The 14,818-nt window shown below is 31.5% G+C and overlaps 1 protein-coding gene and 1 long non-coding RNA gene across 2 annotated transcripts; one reads left to right on the forward strand and one right to left on the reverse strand.

The window, feature by feature from the left end:
- Window positions 1-2,211: 2,211 nt before the first annotated feature.
- On the forward strand, window positions 2,212-3,836 carry LOC107778031 (uncharacterized). The gene is made up of 2 exons (XR_001646312.1): window positions 2,212-2,326; window positions 3,577-3,836. It is a non-coding gene; the product is annotated as an uncharacterized LOC107778031 (long non-coding RNA).
- A 7,495-nt stretch (window positions 3,837-11,331) lies between these two features.
- LOC107778030 (putative methylesterase 11, chloroplastic) lies at window positions 11,332-14,519 on the reverse strand. The gene is made up of 5 exons (XM_016598212.2): window positions 14,019-14,519; window positions 12,938-13,174; window positions 12,551-12,694; window positions 12,302-12,433; window positions 11,332-12,027 (listed from the first exon to the last, which is right to left on the reverse strand). Exons 1-5 carry the CDS (start codon window positions 14,409-14,411, stop codon window positions 11,731-11,733), a joined length of 1,203 nt encoding a protein of 400 aa, XP_016453698.1. The 5' UTR covers window positions 14,412-14,519; the 3' UTR covers window positions 11,332-11,730.
- Window positions 14,520-14,818: the final 299 nt, after the last annotated feature.

Here is a 14,818-nt window from a genome sequence, read left to right on the forward strand (position 1 = left end):
CTCTAACCCCTTTGGTTTAGTTTTTTTTAATTACGAATTCATCCCATTAACATTGTAAAAGTTTCAGTTAGACCCCTGTCAATTAGTTTATTCTGATATCTTTTTGTTGTTATCGTGAGTGATGTTATAGAGAATATATATTATACTATAACATAAAAAATTGGTTCTGAAAAATTTGATTTTTATTGTGAATGATTGTTATACAAAGATATTGTTATAGAAAGTTTGACTATAGTTAAATATATGAACTATTAATGAAAACGAATGGCTCGTATGAATAAGGTGTTTGAGTTATGTACAAATTTCACCTATATTGTGGAAGTGGATTGTTTTCTATGCATGACAATTATGCTTATTTTCTTAGAAATAATCATGAAATCCGAAATTCTTCTTTCATTTTTTTGCAATTGTACTTTGTCTTTCTCTGATACAAACTATATAGGAAAAATGAGAGAAAAAAACATTTGCATGGCTACACGGACAACTTCGAACAAATATTTGATTTATTTGTAAGTTATTCATCATAGAAATCACTGCTAGAATGTTGAAGTTTAATCGGTGCATTTGTTTTTTTCTTATTTGATCTCTCTCTTTTATATATATATATATATATATATATATATAATCTTTTACACTTTCATTATTAAGCTGGGTTACTAAGTGGGCTTTTGGACATAAGTATTATAACATTCCAGAAAAAAAAAGTGAAAAGAAAAACCCAAGTACAAATGGTATTTGAAAATTAAAGTTTTATTTAGAAATGATTACAATTTTAGGTTATTTTTAAATTTTTGTGAGTGATTTGAAGTAAAATTTTGAAAAATAACTTTTTCGAGTTTTTCAAATTTTCGAAATTTATTTTGAAGTAAAAATTAAAAATGTCATGCAAAAACAGTAATTTCAAAAAAAAAAAGTAAAAAAAATTCAAAAAGAAAGTTATTTTTTTATGGCCAAACGAGCCCTAAGTTTTTGGAAAGAAGTTGTGTATGGTAATTATTAGAGGTGTACATAGGTCGGGTTGATTCGCATTTTTCAATTACCAAACCAAACAAATGGTGTCGGATTTTTAAATCTATATATCAAACCAAATTAACTAACAAAGTTAGATTTTTCAAACTTGGTTCTCGGGTTTTTTCGGGGTTTTGGGTTTTTTTTTCCGATAAAGTCTTTATAGCACAAAATATGTAACTTGTGCTCCAAATATATTTTTTTAGTCCTAGTAAAATATAACTATATAATGTATTTTTCAAGAAAATAACACAATAATGTGAGATAAGTCATAGTATTATACTAAAATATTTATTAATAAAGATAATAAAATTGCATAGCAAATATTGCTAATTAATAAGTCATAATTAAAACTAACATAATCTAAAAATACTATATAGGTCATGCTAAAACAAGTATAGCTAATAAGTACTATTAATTACATGACTAAATACTAAAGAAAAAGAGAAACTAAGTTATGCATTTTCATTATAAACCAAAGTAAAACTAAAAAATAGATATCCAACACCTTCATCATTCCCCGTGTAGAATTGAATTTCTTTTGTTAGCATTAATATTGATTTGAACTTTGTTTGAGTTACTATATTTATGAGCGATAAGATTTATTTACCATTCAAGAATGTTAAGTCCAAACTTGAAATAATACCTTAAAAGATAAAACTGTGAAATTTTATAAGAAATATTTAAAATACCATTACAATAAATATTTATATGTATAAAATATTTTTAAAAATTATATAAATGTACTATCGGGTTGGGTTGATTTCGGCTTGACTTTTTTTTTTAGTTAAAATCAAACCAAACCAATTATGATCGGATTTTTTCCAATACCAAACCACAATCGAATTTTTCCCCCGGTTTGACTCAACCATATCAAACAAAATTTAAGATTAAACAAAATAGTAATAAAAACATCATACTTCCTATTTGATTCATTGACCAAATAAATGAATGAAAAAATTCATATTCTTTGTATGTGACTAGCTCATTGACAAAAATAAATTAGTAAAAAACATCATATTCTTTCCATTTTACCCATTGACCAAATAATAAAAAAATCATATTCTTTCCATTTGGCTGGAATACAAAACCAAAACAGATTTCTAACCTAAGATGAGAAAAATCCAATTCAGGAATTTTTTTACTAATTCAAACTTTATAGATTGTGCACTCTATTTATGCCCCTAACAAGATAAATAATTTGCAACAGTCTTTGGTATTCCAATTCAAAAGATTAATTTGACACATTTCCCTCATAGGCAAATGGCCAATTCCTCAACCACTTTATGCATGTTTCTCCTCCTCATTGTTGCATCAGGTATGATATATTTATCTTTCGACATTAATTAATTCTAAGCCTGATTTTTCATTAACGTCTCAGAATACTCACTCAGCTCTGATAATCGCTTGATATAATAATAGTAATTAGTAAGATAACTATAAGATTAGACACCCTAGGAATAATAAGACTGTCTAAGGGGAAGGTACTGGGTTCTTAAGGGTTAAGGATACGAGGAAGGTACGGTAAGGGAAGGGGTACTTTTCTTAAGGGGATTTAAGGGCACAAGTTAAAGATATGGTACCGGTACTTAGGGTTAATTTTAAATTAAAAATTAAAAAACTATATTTAAATACAAACAATGAAAAAAATTCAAAGCTATGAAGTGCCTTTTATTTTATTATATTCAATGTAAACATTAGATTTCTAATACAAGTTACAAATATTTATTTATATTTCAAACACTTGTAAAAATAAAATTATATATTTCTTTTGAACGATTTACATAATTGTTCAATAATTTTTTGTGGTTCTTCGGTTGGAATTGATAGCACTTGTTCGTCTGCGTCTCCGCCATCTCCGGTAAATAGTATTTCATTAAATGTATGGTCGTCTTCTTGAATTATTTCTGAAAGGCTAAAGTTTCTTCATTTCGCTTTAATCCGATCTCTGAATAAAATGGTAGTCTCCAACGGCTAGGGAGGCAAAAATAGCCATTTGTTGCCATTACCAACGACTAGAGTTTAAAAGCGACTAACAGTACAAAAAGGGCTAGATTTGAATAAATAAAAAAATGTTGGGTACCGGTATGGTACCTTAAGGGTACTTAACGTATCGGTACTAAGGGTATTTTTTCGGGTACCCTACCATCACCCTTACCTTTACCCTTCACACAAATCCCTCACACCTATCCCAAATTGGAGTGACACGATCCGGTATCGGTACCGGCATGGGCGAAGCAATATGTTGTAAAGGGTGGTCAACTGACCACCCTTCGTCGGAAAATTACACTGCATGTATAGGTAAAATATTAGATTTTAAAGGTATATAACACAAATTGAACACTCTTTCTCGGAGATTTTTTTCACTTCTTTCAAGTTTGAACACCCTTGAGTAAATTCCTGGCTTCGCCACTGGGTACCGGTACGGATCGCTACGGATATGGATAATACCCTACCCTTAGACGGCCCTATCGAGGAATCTTGTACTTATACAATATCTTTTATGTATATAAATTTTTTCGTGTCATGCCTATTTTGATATATATTTACTATTTATTTTTCTAATAGGTTCAATGGTGCTAGCGAGCAATGACGCAATCCCAAATGAGAAGTGCATGACTGGTTTGGGCCTCTGTGGCAAGCTTTGCGACACACAATGTTGTGAACAGAATTGTTATGACAACTTTAAGTCACAAAATCCATATGCAATTTGCGAGTTAATTCCTGGATATCGTTTATGTAATTGTTACCATGATTGTTAATTAGGGATATGAAATATGATAAACCAAATTATATCGCTTATATTTAATTATTATTGTTGATCTAGATGTCATTGTCCCTCTTGTCTCTATTTTCTCTTTTTTACATTTTTGTAATTGAATTACTTTTATATTGAGAGTACGTGAATATTAAGTGGAAAGTGGCAACTCTATTTTTAGAGAAATGCAAATTAGCACTGCACTCATTATCGTTTAGGAGTGTCATTAATTCTTAATCATCTTTAATATTGAAAACTGAAATCTTAAGAAATCTCCAGTAATCCTTAGATTCAGCCTAATAATACAAACATTATCACTTCAACATTGATTTTATGGAGTGGTAAGTACTTTTTTATTCTTAATCACAGGTTTGAGGTTCGAGTCGTGGGTATGAACTCTCCTTTGCTAGAAAACGCTTTATCCCTAATATGGGACTTCCCTATGCGAATTCGGATTTAATCAATACCGAATACCAAGTGAGAAACCAAAAGAAATAACATTGTTCGACGGCCCAAAAAATTGATTAAAAATAGGAATTGTTTTGCCACATTTTATGTGAACTCTGCTCGAAATGAATAGTTTTTATAAAGTAAATATTAGTTTTCTAAAAAAATTCTTTATAATTATTGATCTAGACGATGACTTAATTAATAATAAATACTTAAAATAAATAGGGAATTAAGTCAACAAAATCCCTAAAGTCTATAAATCCGTGGAGTACTTAAAATAAATACTTAAAATTAAGGTGCACTCTCCTATAGTCCTGCCTGCCTTGAGTTTTCCGGTTGAAAAGATTTTGGTACTCAAAGGAAGATGTCCCTCATCTCACCAACTCTTTTGTTTTTTCTATTTCTCATTTTTGGATCAGGTAATATACATTTCTTATTTATTCTGTATGGCCATTTAATTTCTTCCTCATTTTTCTTATATATCATAATCACAAGATTTAGCAAATGGTTATTGTTAGCTTCTATGTTTTAAGGAACAAATGTTTTTTTTTTCACTTTTAGCCGGCGTCAGAAACTATTTATATTCGGTAGCAGAAAAAATGTAAAATTTGTGTAATATAATATATATACAAAATTTATTTTGGGAAAAATATTTTGTGAATTAAAAATATTATTAAGGATAAATTGGTAAAAGCCTTGGTCAAACTAGAAGTGCTTATAAGCTGAAAAACCATAAGTTGGGGGTGACCAACTTATGACTTATGACTTATGGCTTATGACTGATTTTAGCTTATAAGCACTTGACTTATAAGCATTTTAGATATTTACTAAACACGTAGATAAATCAAAATGTACTTATAAGCCGGTTTGACCCGTTTATAAGCTTAGCCAAACACCCTCATAGTTACCTCTATTGGGTCAGTTGGCTGATCATAATATAATGCCTGATTGGACGCATAAGAAAAAATAATCGCTGCATAATTAAATAACTAATGTCCAATATTAAGTTATAATAATGTTTTCTTCCCAGGTAAGGTAGCAGCTAGTAAGATTGATAAGTAGACGGTCACAAATTATTATATCAAATTATCAGTGTTTGGCTCAATTGTAGCACTAAATACTGCAATGCAGAATGTTGTACAAAACAATGCTTAAATGATTATAGTGGACTTAACCCTGTGGCTTATTGTCAAAAAATTCCTGGTCAAGCACTTCGCCTTTGTGCTTGTTATCATGATTGTTTTCCTCATTTAGAACACTTTCATAAAATATAATATGATAACATGATATCTTTCTTCACAAAGATTATTTCTCTTTTTGTATAATATTTTTAATACGGTATATAAATTAATGTGTAAAAAATCATTAATATTGTAACAAATAAAATTTATATAGTGAATGTGCATATGTACATACGACATGTCACACGTCTTAATAAGATTTAATTTCGGAAACAAAAGGTGCAAAACAAAAAAGAGAACAAAATCAGAAATACCCTGATTTACAACTGCTAGTTGAAAATTCGCTACAGTTTCAAAAGTAATTGAAATTTAGCCACTTTTAATATGTAAAAATAAAATTTGAACAAAAACACCCTTAAAAGTTCAAAAAAAATTTAGCACAATTTGCTACTATTTTTATTTTTCTAAAAAAGGATGACTGCAAGAACATAAGCCCCGTTCAGTTAGTCCAGTTTATAGACTGAACCACGTGAATAACTGTAATCATCGGCCAATAACGCTTCCGGTAGGAGTCCATAAGGCTCCACCTCGTCTCTGCCCATCTCACAAGTGTAAGATTGAACTCCTAAGCCCGTGAAGCTAACCCGTTTCCGACCCTGCATCTCTGCAGAAACGACCCGGGGACTTTCCTGGGTCCTGACCCGCTCAAAGAGCAGGCCCAAGCCCATTCACGTCGTCTTGCAGTCAAGTTGTACCAACGTGCTTGTGGATTCAATATAAAGAGAATAAAAGCTGATTTATTAACGGTGTGGGATATTTTTGTCCTATATATTGACTTTTGCTGGACATTGCTTTAGTGTTGTTTTCTAATCCAGATTTTAATTTTTAGAAAAATTATTTATTTATCTTATAGGAAGTGAATCAGTCATACCAAGTTGCGGAAAATTTATTCGCACTCGGTATTTATATTAAATCGCATAATTTATATGGTTAAAAATATGAAAGTAAGGTAAAAATCATGTAAATTAACTATGATTAAGTCATAACAATGTATATAAAGATACATGTCATTTAATTATTGGATTAAAGTAAACATCCGGTGGAGTAAATTTTACAACGTCAATTTATTATAGTTAAATATAAAAATGAGGTAGAAATATTGATTAATTAAGTTTAAGTCATAGCAATGTATATGCAGCGGCAAACCGTGCAATCATTCAATTGACATAAACTCGGGCGTGGATAAATTTTTATTGTAACTCTCCTTTACTCCTCAATAGGGTTATGAATGCTAGCATTATATACTTGAAAATATAATAAACTAGTGAATTTATCCAAGCGCGATGATAAAAAATATCACTAAAGTCATATTTTCATTACATATGTACTTCATATCATCTAAATTTTTAAAAATATTAAACTCCAATTCAAGAATGATATATAAAAAAAATATCACAAAAGTTTAAAAAAAAAGAAGTTAAATATGTAAAAGTTTAAATGGTCAGTCTCTAAGACCTCCAATTGGTGATGCCGAGGTGGTATTCTTTGACCAACTTTATTGTTTGTATATTTTTCATAAGTTTTGAAATAAATAATTTCTCGTGGTTGATTGTTCTCTCTCAAATATTTAAATCTCATTTTTTAGATTTTAATGTATAATATCTAGCACAAAATTTTCATAATCATAGAATACACATGTATGCAATATGCATTTCTTATGCTTTTCAAAAGACATGTCCAACCTCACAAAATTGCTCGTTAAACTTGAGTAACTCATCGAATTTGATACTCATTTAATTTGATTTCATATATCTTGCAACACAGCTAATGCCTAGTAGTATAATTAATTTGTTTCCAATATCATTCTCATAATCTTATTTTAACAATTAATGTTGGCACTTTCTGTTAGCACATATATCGGGACCTAAATTGAATTAGTTAATTTTCTTTTCAAGAATATCAATTGTAAAATAGTAAAAAACAAAGTAATTCCCAAAATAAAAATCAGTATAAGTTTCGTTGAAACATAGCCAATACAGAAGCCTAACTCAATATATTCTTAACGAAAGCGAGAATTGAAGAAGCAATTTGAATGGCTAGAGGATAAGGTAAGAAACTCGCGGATAGAGCCATTGCAATTGTAAGAATTTTTTATTCTTTATAAATATGGATTATGATGAAAGGTTGTCCAAAAATACGGAATATGAAAGGTCGAAACCATAACAACTATTTTATTTACATTTATAGATAATCAACTAAAAAACTTTTATTAACAAATTTTTTATATTATATTATATTTACATATATAAATAATTAGCTAAAGAATTTTAAAGAAATGTGAATTCTTTAATCTTACTACTTTTCACTAAAATATACATTTACAAAAGGCAAAATACATAAGTAGTCATCCAACCTATACCCCAAATGTCTGTTACACACTTTTTGAGGACGAATATCATATTACACATCTAACCTTTCAAAATTATGTCTAGTACACACTACTTATGACAAATGGCATGCGTGTGTTTAACAAAAAAACCTGAGCGCGTGAAACCTATTGATTATCTGTCCAAATACTTATATAAGCACACGTGTCTAAATCTTTTTTTTTTCTCCTTAATTTTCTTAAATTATTAGTTAAAAGATAAGAAAAAAATGTTGAGGCCCTTCTTCCCCATTTGGAGCCCTTACCGTCCTGGGAATCTGGCGACAACCACAGCTCTCTTTTCTCTCCCACGCCTCCCATCGGCCATCTCCTCCCCCTTTCATCTCCTTTAAGTAGATCTCGTCCTTAACTTGTAACGTCAGTGACGACCTCAAGCAATACAGAGACCTCCAGGTCGTTACATTCACTGTTAGATCATGACCGATAAGGTCAATCTTCTCCGGCTGGGTAGAGCTCTCAGATCTTTCCGGCAAGTTGGTGGTTCTTCGTTCAGGTCTGGTCTGGTTTGTTTAAAAAATGCAAATGATGGCGACCTCCATTTTCCGGCCACTATTACAGTGGCAACACCCTTCGGTAAAAATGGTGTTTCCATAGCAAACAAAATCTAGAAACCAAAAAATGGTGATAAAATTTTAGAGTAGGGGAAATAGTAGTAAAGAAGAATAAAAATGATGAAGAAAGTGGGTCTTCAAAGAAAGAGAAGAATGAAAGTATGGTGGTGCCTCTAGTTTTCTTGTGAAAGATAAAGACAACAGGAAAGAGAAACTGGTCAAGAGAAATTTAAGTATTTTATTTTAAAAAAAAAAATTATTAACACGTGTCACAATGTTATTGGTGTGTGATATTACACATTCTGAAAAATTGGTCAAGAAAAAAAGTAGTGTGTACTAGACATAATTTTAAAAGGTTACGTGTGTAATATGATATCCGTCATCAAAAAGTGTGTAACAGGGATTTGGGGTATAGGTTGGGTGGCTACTTATGTATTTTGTCTTTACAAAACTTCAGAAACCTATTACACTAGATAGAAAAGGCAAAGAAACTCATGTAATTATTCTTTTATGTTACTACACAATTACAAAGAATAAAAAAAATTGCTTCTCTCTTCCCATGGAAAAATTCAAAAGGAATCACAATTATTTACCACAATCTATAAAGTCAATTACTTGATGTTGCTCCAATTCTCCTCCAAAGATTATAGATTGACAAATTTTTCATCCAAGCAATCTGCAGATCATATCAATATTCAGTTATGTGGTAATTTTCATACATTATAACAATCAAAAGCAATCGGCAAAAAGAAATATAAAAATAAAGTGTTGTTGAAACTCTTAATTCTTTCGATAAACTTCAAGGATTATATGGAAAAAAAAAACTTATGAGAAATGAGAATTAAAAATCAGAGTAGAAGAATGGTCAAGACGTCAATTTATTGGTGCATAGTTATAATCTTATTTCAACAGGGTCCATGAAACTGATATATTTTAAACAAAACAAATAGTGACATACTTGGTAATTGGTATTCTTCTACCAATTTCTGGTTAGCCATAGTCCCTTCTCCATTTTCATTTCCACTCACTGGGAGGGCAGTAAAATAAAAATAAAAAAAAGTCCAAAGCTACTACTTCCAAATTCAAATTCAATAGAGAAAACCAAACATGAATTGCACAAACTAATAATCTCAGAGGATATCAAGTAAAGCAAACAAAATAATATAGGATTAGAATTGGATATCTGGAAAGCAAAATACTTATATTGGAACACTCCTCGAGCATTGAAATTATTTTTGAGCTATTGGAAAAAAACTAAAGCATAGAAAGAAAGCAGAGAGATTTAAAGGGAAGGAATACATAGCAACAATGATGATGTTTGAGTGGTTGAAAAATTGTAACAGAAAAAAAAAAAGAATAGAAAACGTTTTAGGAAAAGAGATTAGTAGTATATTAATGATGAAAGAAATGAAGAGGCATGCTTAATTGTTAACAAAATTTAAATGCAAAAAGAAGGGAAAAGGTATAAAATCTAAGAAAAAGGATAAATGTGATCCTTGACCAAAGAAACATACTACATCATCTTTTATTTTTCCAACTTTATTATATATATATAGATATAGATATAGATACTTATCAAAATGTTACACTAATCATTATCTTTTAGAGGCAAATATCTCAGGTTTAAAGAGCTAAGAATTAATCATTAATTCTTAGGTATCTTCAATTTGAGAATTAAAATCTAAATTAATCTCCATTTATCTTCACTTCTGCCTAATAACACAAACTTCCCAACTAAACATTGTATCTGCACAAAAAAGAAAAATAAACTTGCCATATCTTGTGTGAACTCAGTTTGAATTCAGTAATTATTGATTTTTTTACCATTTTTCTAAGGATATTTCAATTTTGGATATGGTTGATATTTTCCTTAATGAATAAAAATTAACATAAATCAAAAAGGGAGTCCAACAATTTGCCTAATATATAAAAGCAAAGTGAAATTGCAATCTCTCTACCTAACTTCCAGCTTGGAAAAAGATCTTTATATTATACTCAAAAAAAATGGCAGTGATTTCACCAACTCTTTTCATTTTCCTATTTCTCATTTTCCCATCAGGTGATATACATTTTTATGTACTCGTCTTTCATTCCCTTTTTTTTTCCAGTTTTTCATAACGACAATTTTAATAATGATACTTGCATTAGAGTAGGTTGTCTACATTACACCTCTAGGGATGCGGGCCTTCCTCAGATTCTACGTGAATGCGGAATACTTTGTGTATCAGATTGTTTTTTTTACAATTTTAAAAATAATTATTGTAGGTTGTTATTTGTTAGAACGATTAAGCGAAAAAAAAAAAGAAAAAAGATTATTTTTATATTCAATCTTAGAGGTGAATACATGCATGACCTAGAACTAACGGATTCAAAATAAATGTGATTTTATTATATGTATAATATATAGTAATATTTTTCATACATCTATATGTAGCTCAAGCTGAAAACAATGAATTTATTTGAAGCCACACAAACCGTCTCAAATCCGCTTTTGAACATCACACTAGTTGAGCTAACTTTATCTCACTCTTGTAACCTTATTCATCTTATGGTTAGCTAATGATTTTTTTTTTTTTCTTCATAGGTAAAGTAGCAGCTACCAACATGGCGAAGGCGCCCACACGAGTAGGCGAAGAGGGAGAAGTTCGTAAAATATTACCTGAATCACACGGCAAGCCACAGTATCAGTGCTTGGCTCAGTTAGGTCCCTGCAACCAGAAGTACTGCAACAAAGATTGTTGCTGGAAGCAGTGTCGTAATGACTACAATGGACTTCATCCTGTTGCTTATTGTGAAAAAATTCCTGGCTCTGCTATTCGCCTTTGCGCGTGTTATCATGATTGTTTTCCTCGTTAGAACATTTTCAAACTATTGTAGTAATATGAATAAAAGAGGGTATGTTTCTTCACAAAGATACAAAAGTTGGAGTCCGCTATATGAATCATTCGTGCTATACTCATTAGATAATATGATCAAACATTAAGTGTTACAGAGTTACATAAGACGACTTTTCTCACTTTTCATTCTTGATAAGCCTCTTGGAGAAGCGCACTCAGCTCCCGCGGGGTCTATTATACGCAGTCTTACCCTACATTTCTCCAAGAGGTTGTTTTCACGGCTCGAACCCATGACCATCTAGTCACATGGCAGCAACTTTACTAGTTACGCTAAGGCTGCCCTTCTCGGAAGAAAAAAAAAAGAAAGAATATGATGAAAATTGGGAATTTCACAAAAAAGATTTCATGCTATATATGTGTGATGATCATATATTTATTATGTACATATATAGGAATATGTCATGGAAAAAGAATCATATTGGCTATTATACATCTTTATTTAGGTGGTTTTGAGATTTATTTTTGGAGGAATATTGGAAATTTCTACAAAAATCTTGTGGAGAGATTGAGGTTTCGACAAAAAAGGCGAATGATCGGAGCCTTTAATCTGGAAAACTTGTTCAGGTTGATTTGAATCTATCATAACTTCTTGAAGAGATGAAGGAATTGCAAAATCATCTTGTGTTTTGACATAAAATCTTGGAATAGAACCATAATTTGTTGCAGAAAGTGAAAGCTTCTCTGTTAGTGGTCCAAAGGGAACTTGCCTCATTGATAGTGATGCTAATTCAACATCCTGAAATTAATAGCAAAATGTCAAAATTAAAACACCTTTCTCTATCACAATGAGACAAAATTGGAAAGAAACAACGACAACAACAAACTCAGTGGAATCCTACAAGTGGGGTCAGAGGAGTATATTGTGTACGCAGACCGTACCCCCTACCTTGTGCAGGTAGAGAGGTTGTTTTCGAAAAACCACCGGCTCGGGCCAGCATAGTCGCAGCATAACATAGGATCAGAGAAATACATAAATGTTTCTTTAGCAATGTATATAACTCAATCAATACCTTAGTTGGTGTTTGATTGAATAACACCTCCTTGAGTAATGTCTTGTCATAATCTATAGCAGTTGGAGGATTATTCTTCCCATTTGCATAGCGAAAAACTTGAGCGCGTTGACATAGATTGTTCAATCCAAGCTGCAAATTAGCAAATTTAATATCCATTTAAACTTCTGTCTCGCTTATACTGTGTTTGGTTTATGGTATTAAATCATACATATAACTAATAATCTTCGTATAATTAATGTAACCAACCTGTACGGAGAACATATCGAGTATGTTCTGTCCATTCTTCAGCATTGCTGCAGCAACAAAAATTGCTACAGAAACTTTTGATGGATACAATTCCATTGCATAAGAAATACAAGCTCCCCCTATATCGTGCCCGACTAATATGACCTGCATAAGAAAAGATCATTTTTTTGTCAATATCTGAACGTACAACAACAACAATAATAACAACCCAGTGGATTTCCACAAGTGGGGTCTGGGGAGGGCAGGATGTACACAGCCTTACCCCACCCTGGGAGGGCACAGAGACGATTTCCGATAAACCCTCAGCTAAAAAAAAGATGAAAGAATCACTGACAGCAAATAATAACAATACAAGATATTAAGAAAACCGAAGCCAAGATATCAAACCTTCTTGCCATCGTCGAGATTTTCAAGGAAATCAGTGAGAGGTTTTACATATTGTGACAGAGTAGTAATGTTGTTGGAGTCAAAGAAATGTGCACCAGAACCAGTTAAGTCTATAGCATCAACTTGATATCCAGCTTCTTTGAGTAGTGTTGTAGTTTTGTACCAACACCATGCACCAAAACCACCTCCATGTACAAGAACAAAATGTTTATTCTTCAAATTTTCAACATTTGTACCCTGAAAAAGATCAAAAACATGTTATCATATATCTATTCTATGTATACTGCCCAGAAATATTACTGCTTATAAAACAATGTAGAAAATTTTCTTTATTATTACTCTTCACATTGCAAAGAGTCACCTTTCTACATTAAACTACAGCTAAACTACTTCTGAATATTTTGAGGGAAATTTTCTTTATCCTACAGTATTATTCATGTAGTTTCTGATTGTCATTTGAAGGGGAGCTTTGGAGCAACGGTATAAATGCCTCCGTGTGATCTATAGGTCACGGGTTCGAGCTGTGGAATCAGCCACTAGTGCTTGCATCAGGTAGGCTGCGTACATCATGCCCTCTTAGGGTGCAGCCCTTCCCTGGACGCGGGATGCTTTATGCACCGGGCTGCCCAATTTCTGATTGTCATTTAGCGTATTGGAACTAATTTCAGGTATGGTTACTGAACTTTATCCTCTAACCTAGTATAGTAAAGTCACAAAACTACTTTTTATTGCGTTAAAGCAACTGACTTTTATCCGCTATAACACTAAAGTCACGAAATATTTTTTATCATATTAAAGTAACTGAGTTATGTGTGAATTACTCAGCGAATACAAATGACCCGAAGATCAAATTTCCGGCAAAAAAAATACAAATGACAGAAACTAAAACGACAAATCCATTTTTTATGTATATAAGTATATATTTTTTAAAAATATCGATATATTAGTAGTGGACACCCTATATACAAAGTAGATTTTGGTTGAATCAAAAAGTGCACTTACGAACTTCAAATCCTAGGTCTGCCTGACCCTTGAAAAGTGTAAATTACCAATATTTTGGAGCAAATATAGAAAGACAAACCTGATTAAGAAGCTCCAGATGCTGAGGAATTGAATCAGAGAGAGATCTGGCACGACAACTCGAGCTTCTAGGAATCCTACTTTGCTTCCTAGAGGAAGTTAAATTGTCTCTAAGAGAAACTGAACGTTCAAATTGACTAAGTGTTCCATTTTGTTGATGATGTTGTAGTAATAAAGCTGCAGCAACTCGAGCTTGTTCTCTAATAAAATCATCATCACATTTACCCTGATCAAATCTCAAAGAATTTGGATAAATTCTATCCGATTTTCGACTCGTTGATCTTGAGATACATGGAGGAGGAACATTACCATTGAATGATCTTCCATTTTTGTTGCTTTTTCTAACTTTTGTAGCTTGATTTTTCTCAGAAAAACATGCTAATGAATTGCCCATTTGAAATTTAGATAGTCGTCTTGTTGCTGGTATGTGCGACTATATATATATATGAGTTGACAACAATACACCGCGGTTTAATTTTCTTGAACGTGGATGAAATAAGGCTTAATATAAATGTTTATACTATATGTTAAGGTAGGAGTAGGAGGAATGGAAAGTTGTTAAAAGAAAGTGAAATTTCCAAGAAATTGTTGTCAATAGGAAAGCTGGTTTTGGAAAGGAGTGTGGAAAGAGAAAAATATATTCATAACATGCAGTAGTACAATTTTGACCTTTGAATTAGAAAATGTGTTGTATTATTTGGAATTTAGTGGGATATTTCTTTCCTCCTCTTAAAAAAATACACCTGGTTGGAGCTATGAAATACTCTACCAAAAAATTGTTCAAAAAATTGTTATACTAAG

Source organism: Nicotiana tabacum, chromosome 20, assembly GCF_000715075.1.
Source record: "Nicotiana tabacum cultivar K326 chromosome 20, ASM71507v2, whole genome shotgun sequence".
Lineage (NCBI taxonomy): Eukaryota > Viridiplantae > Streptophyta > Magnoliopsida > Solanales > Solanaceae > Nicotiana > Nicotiana tabacum.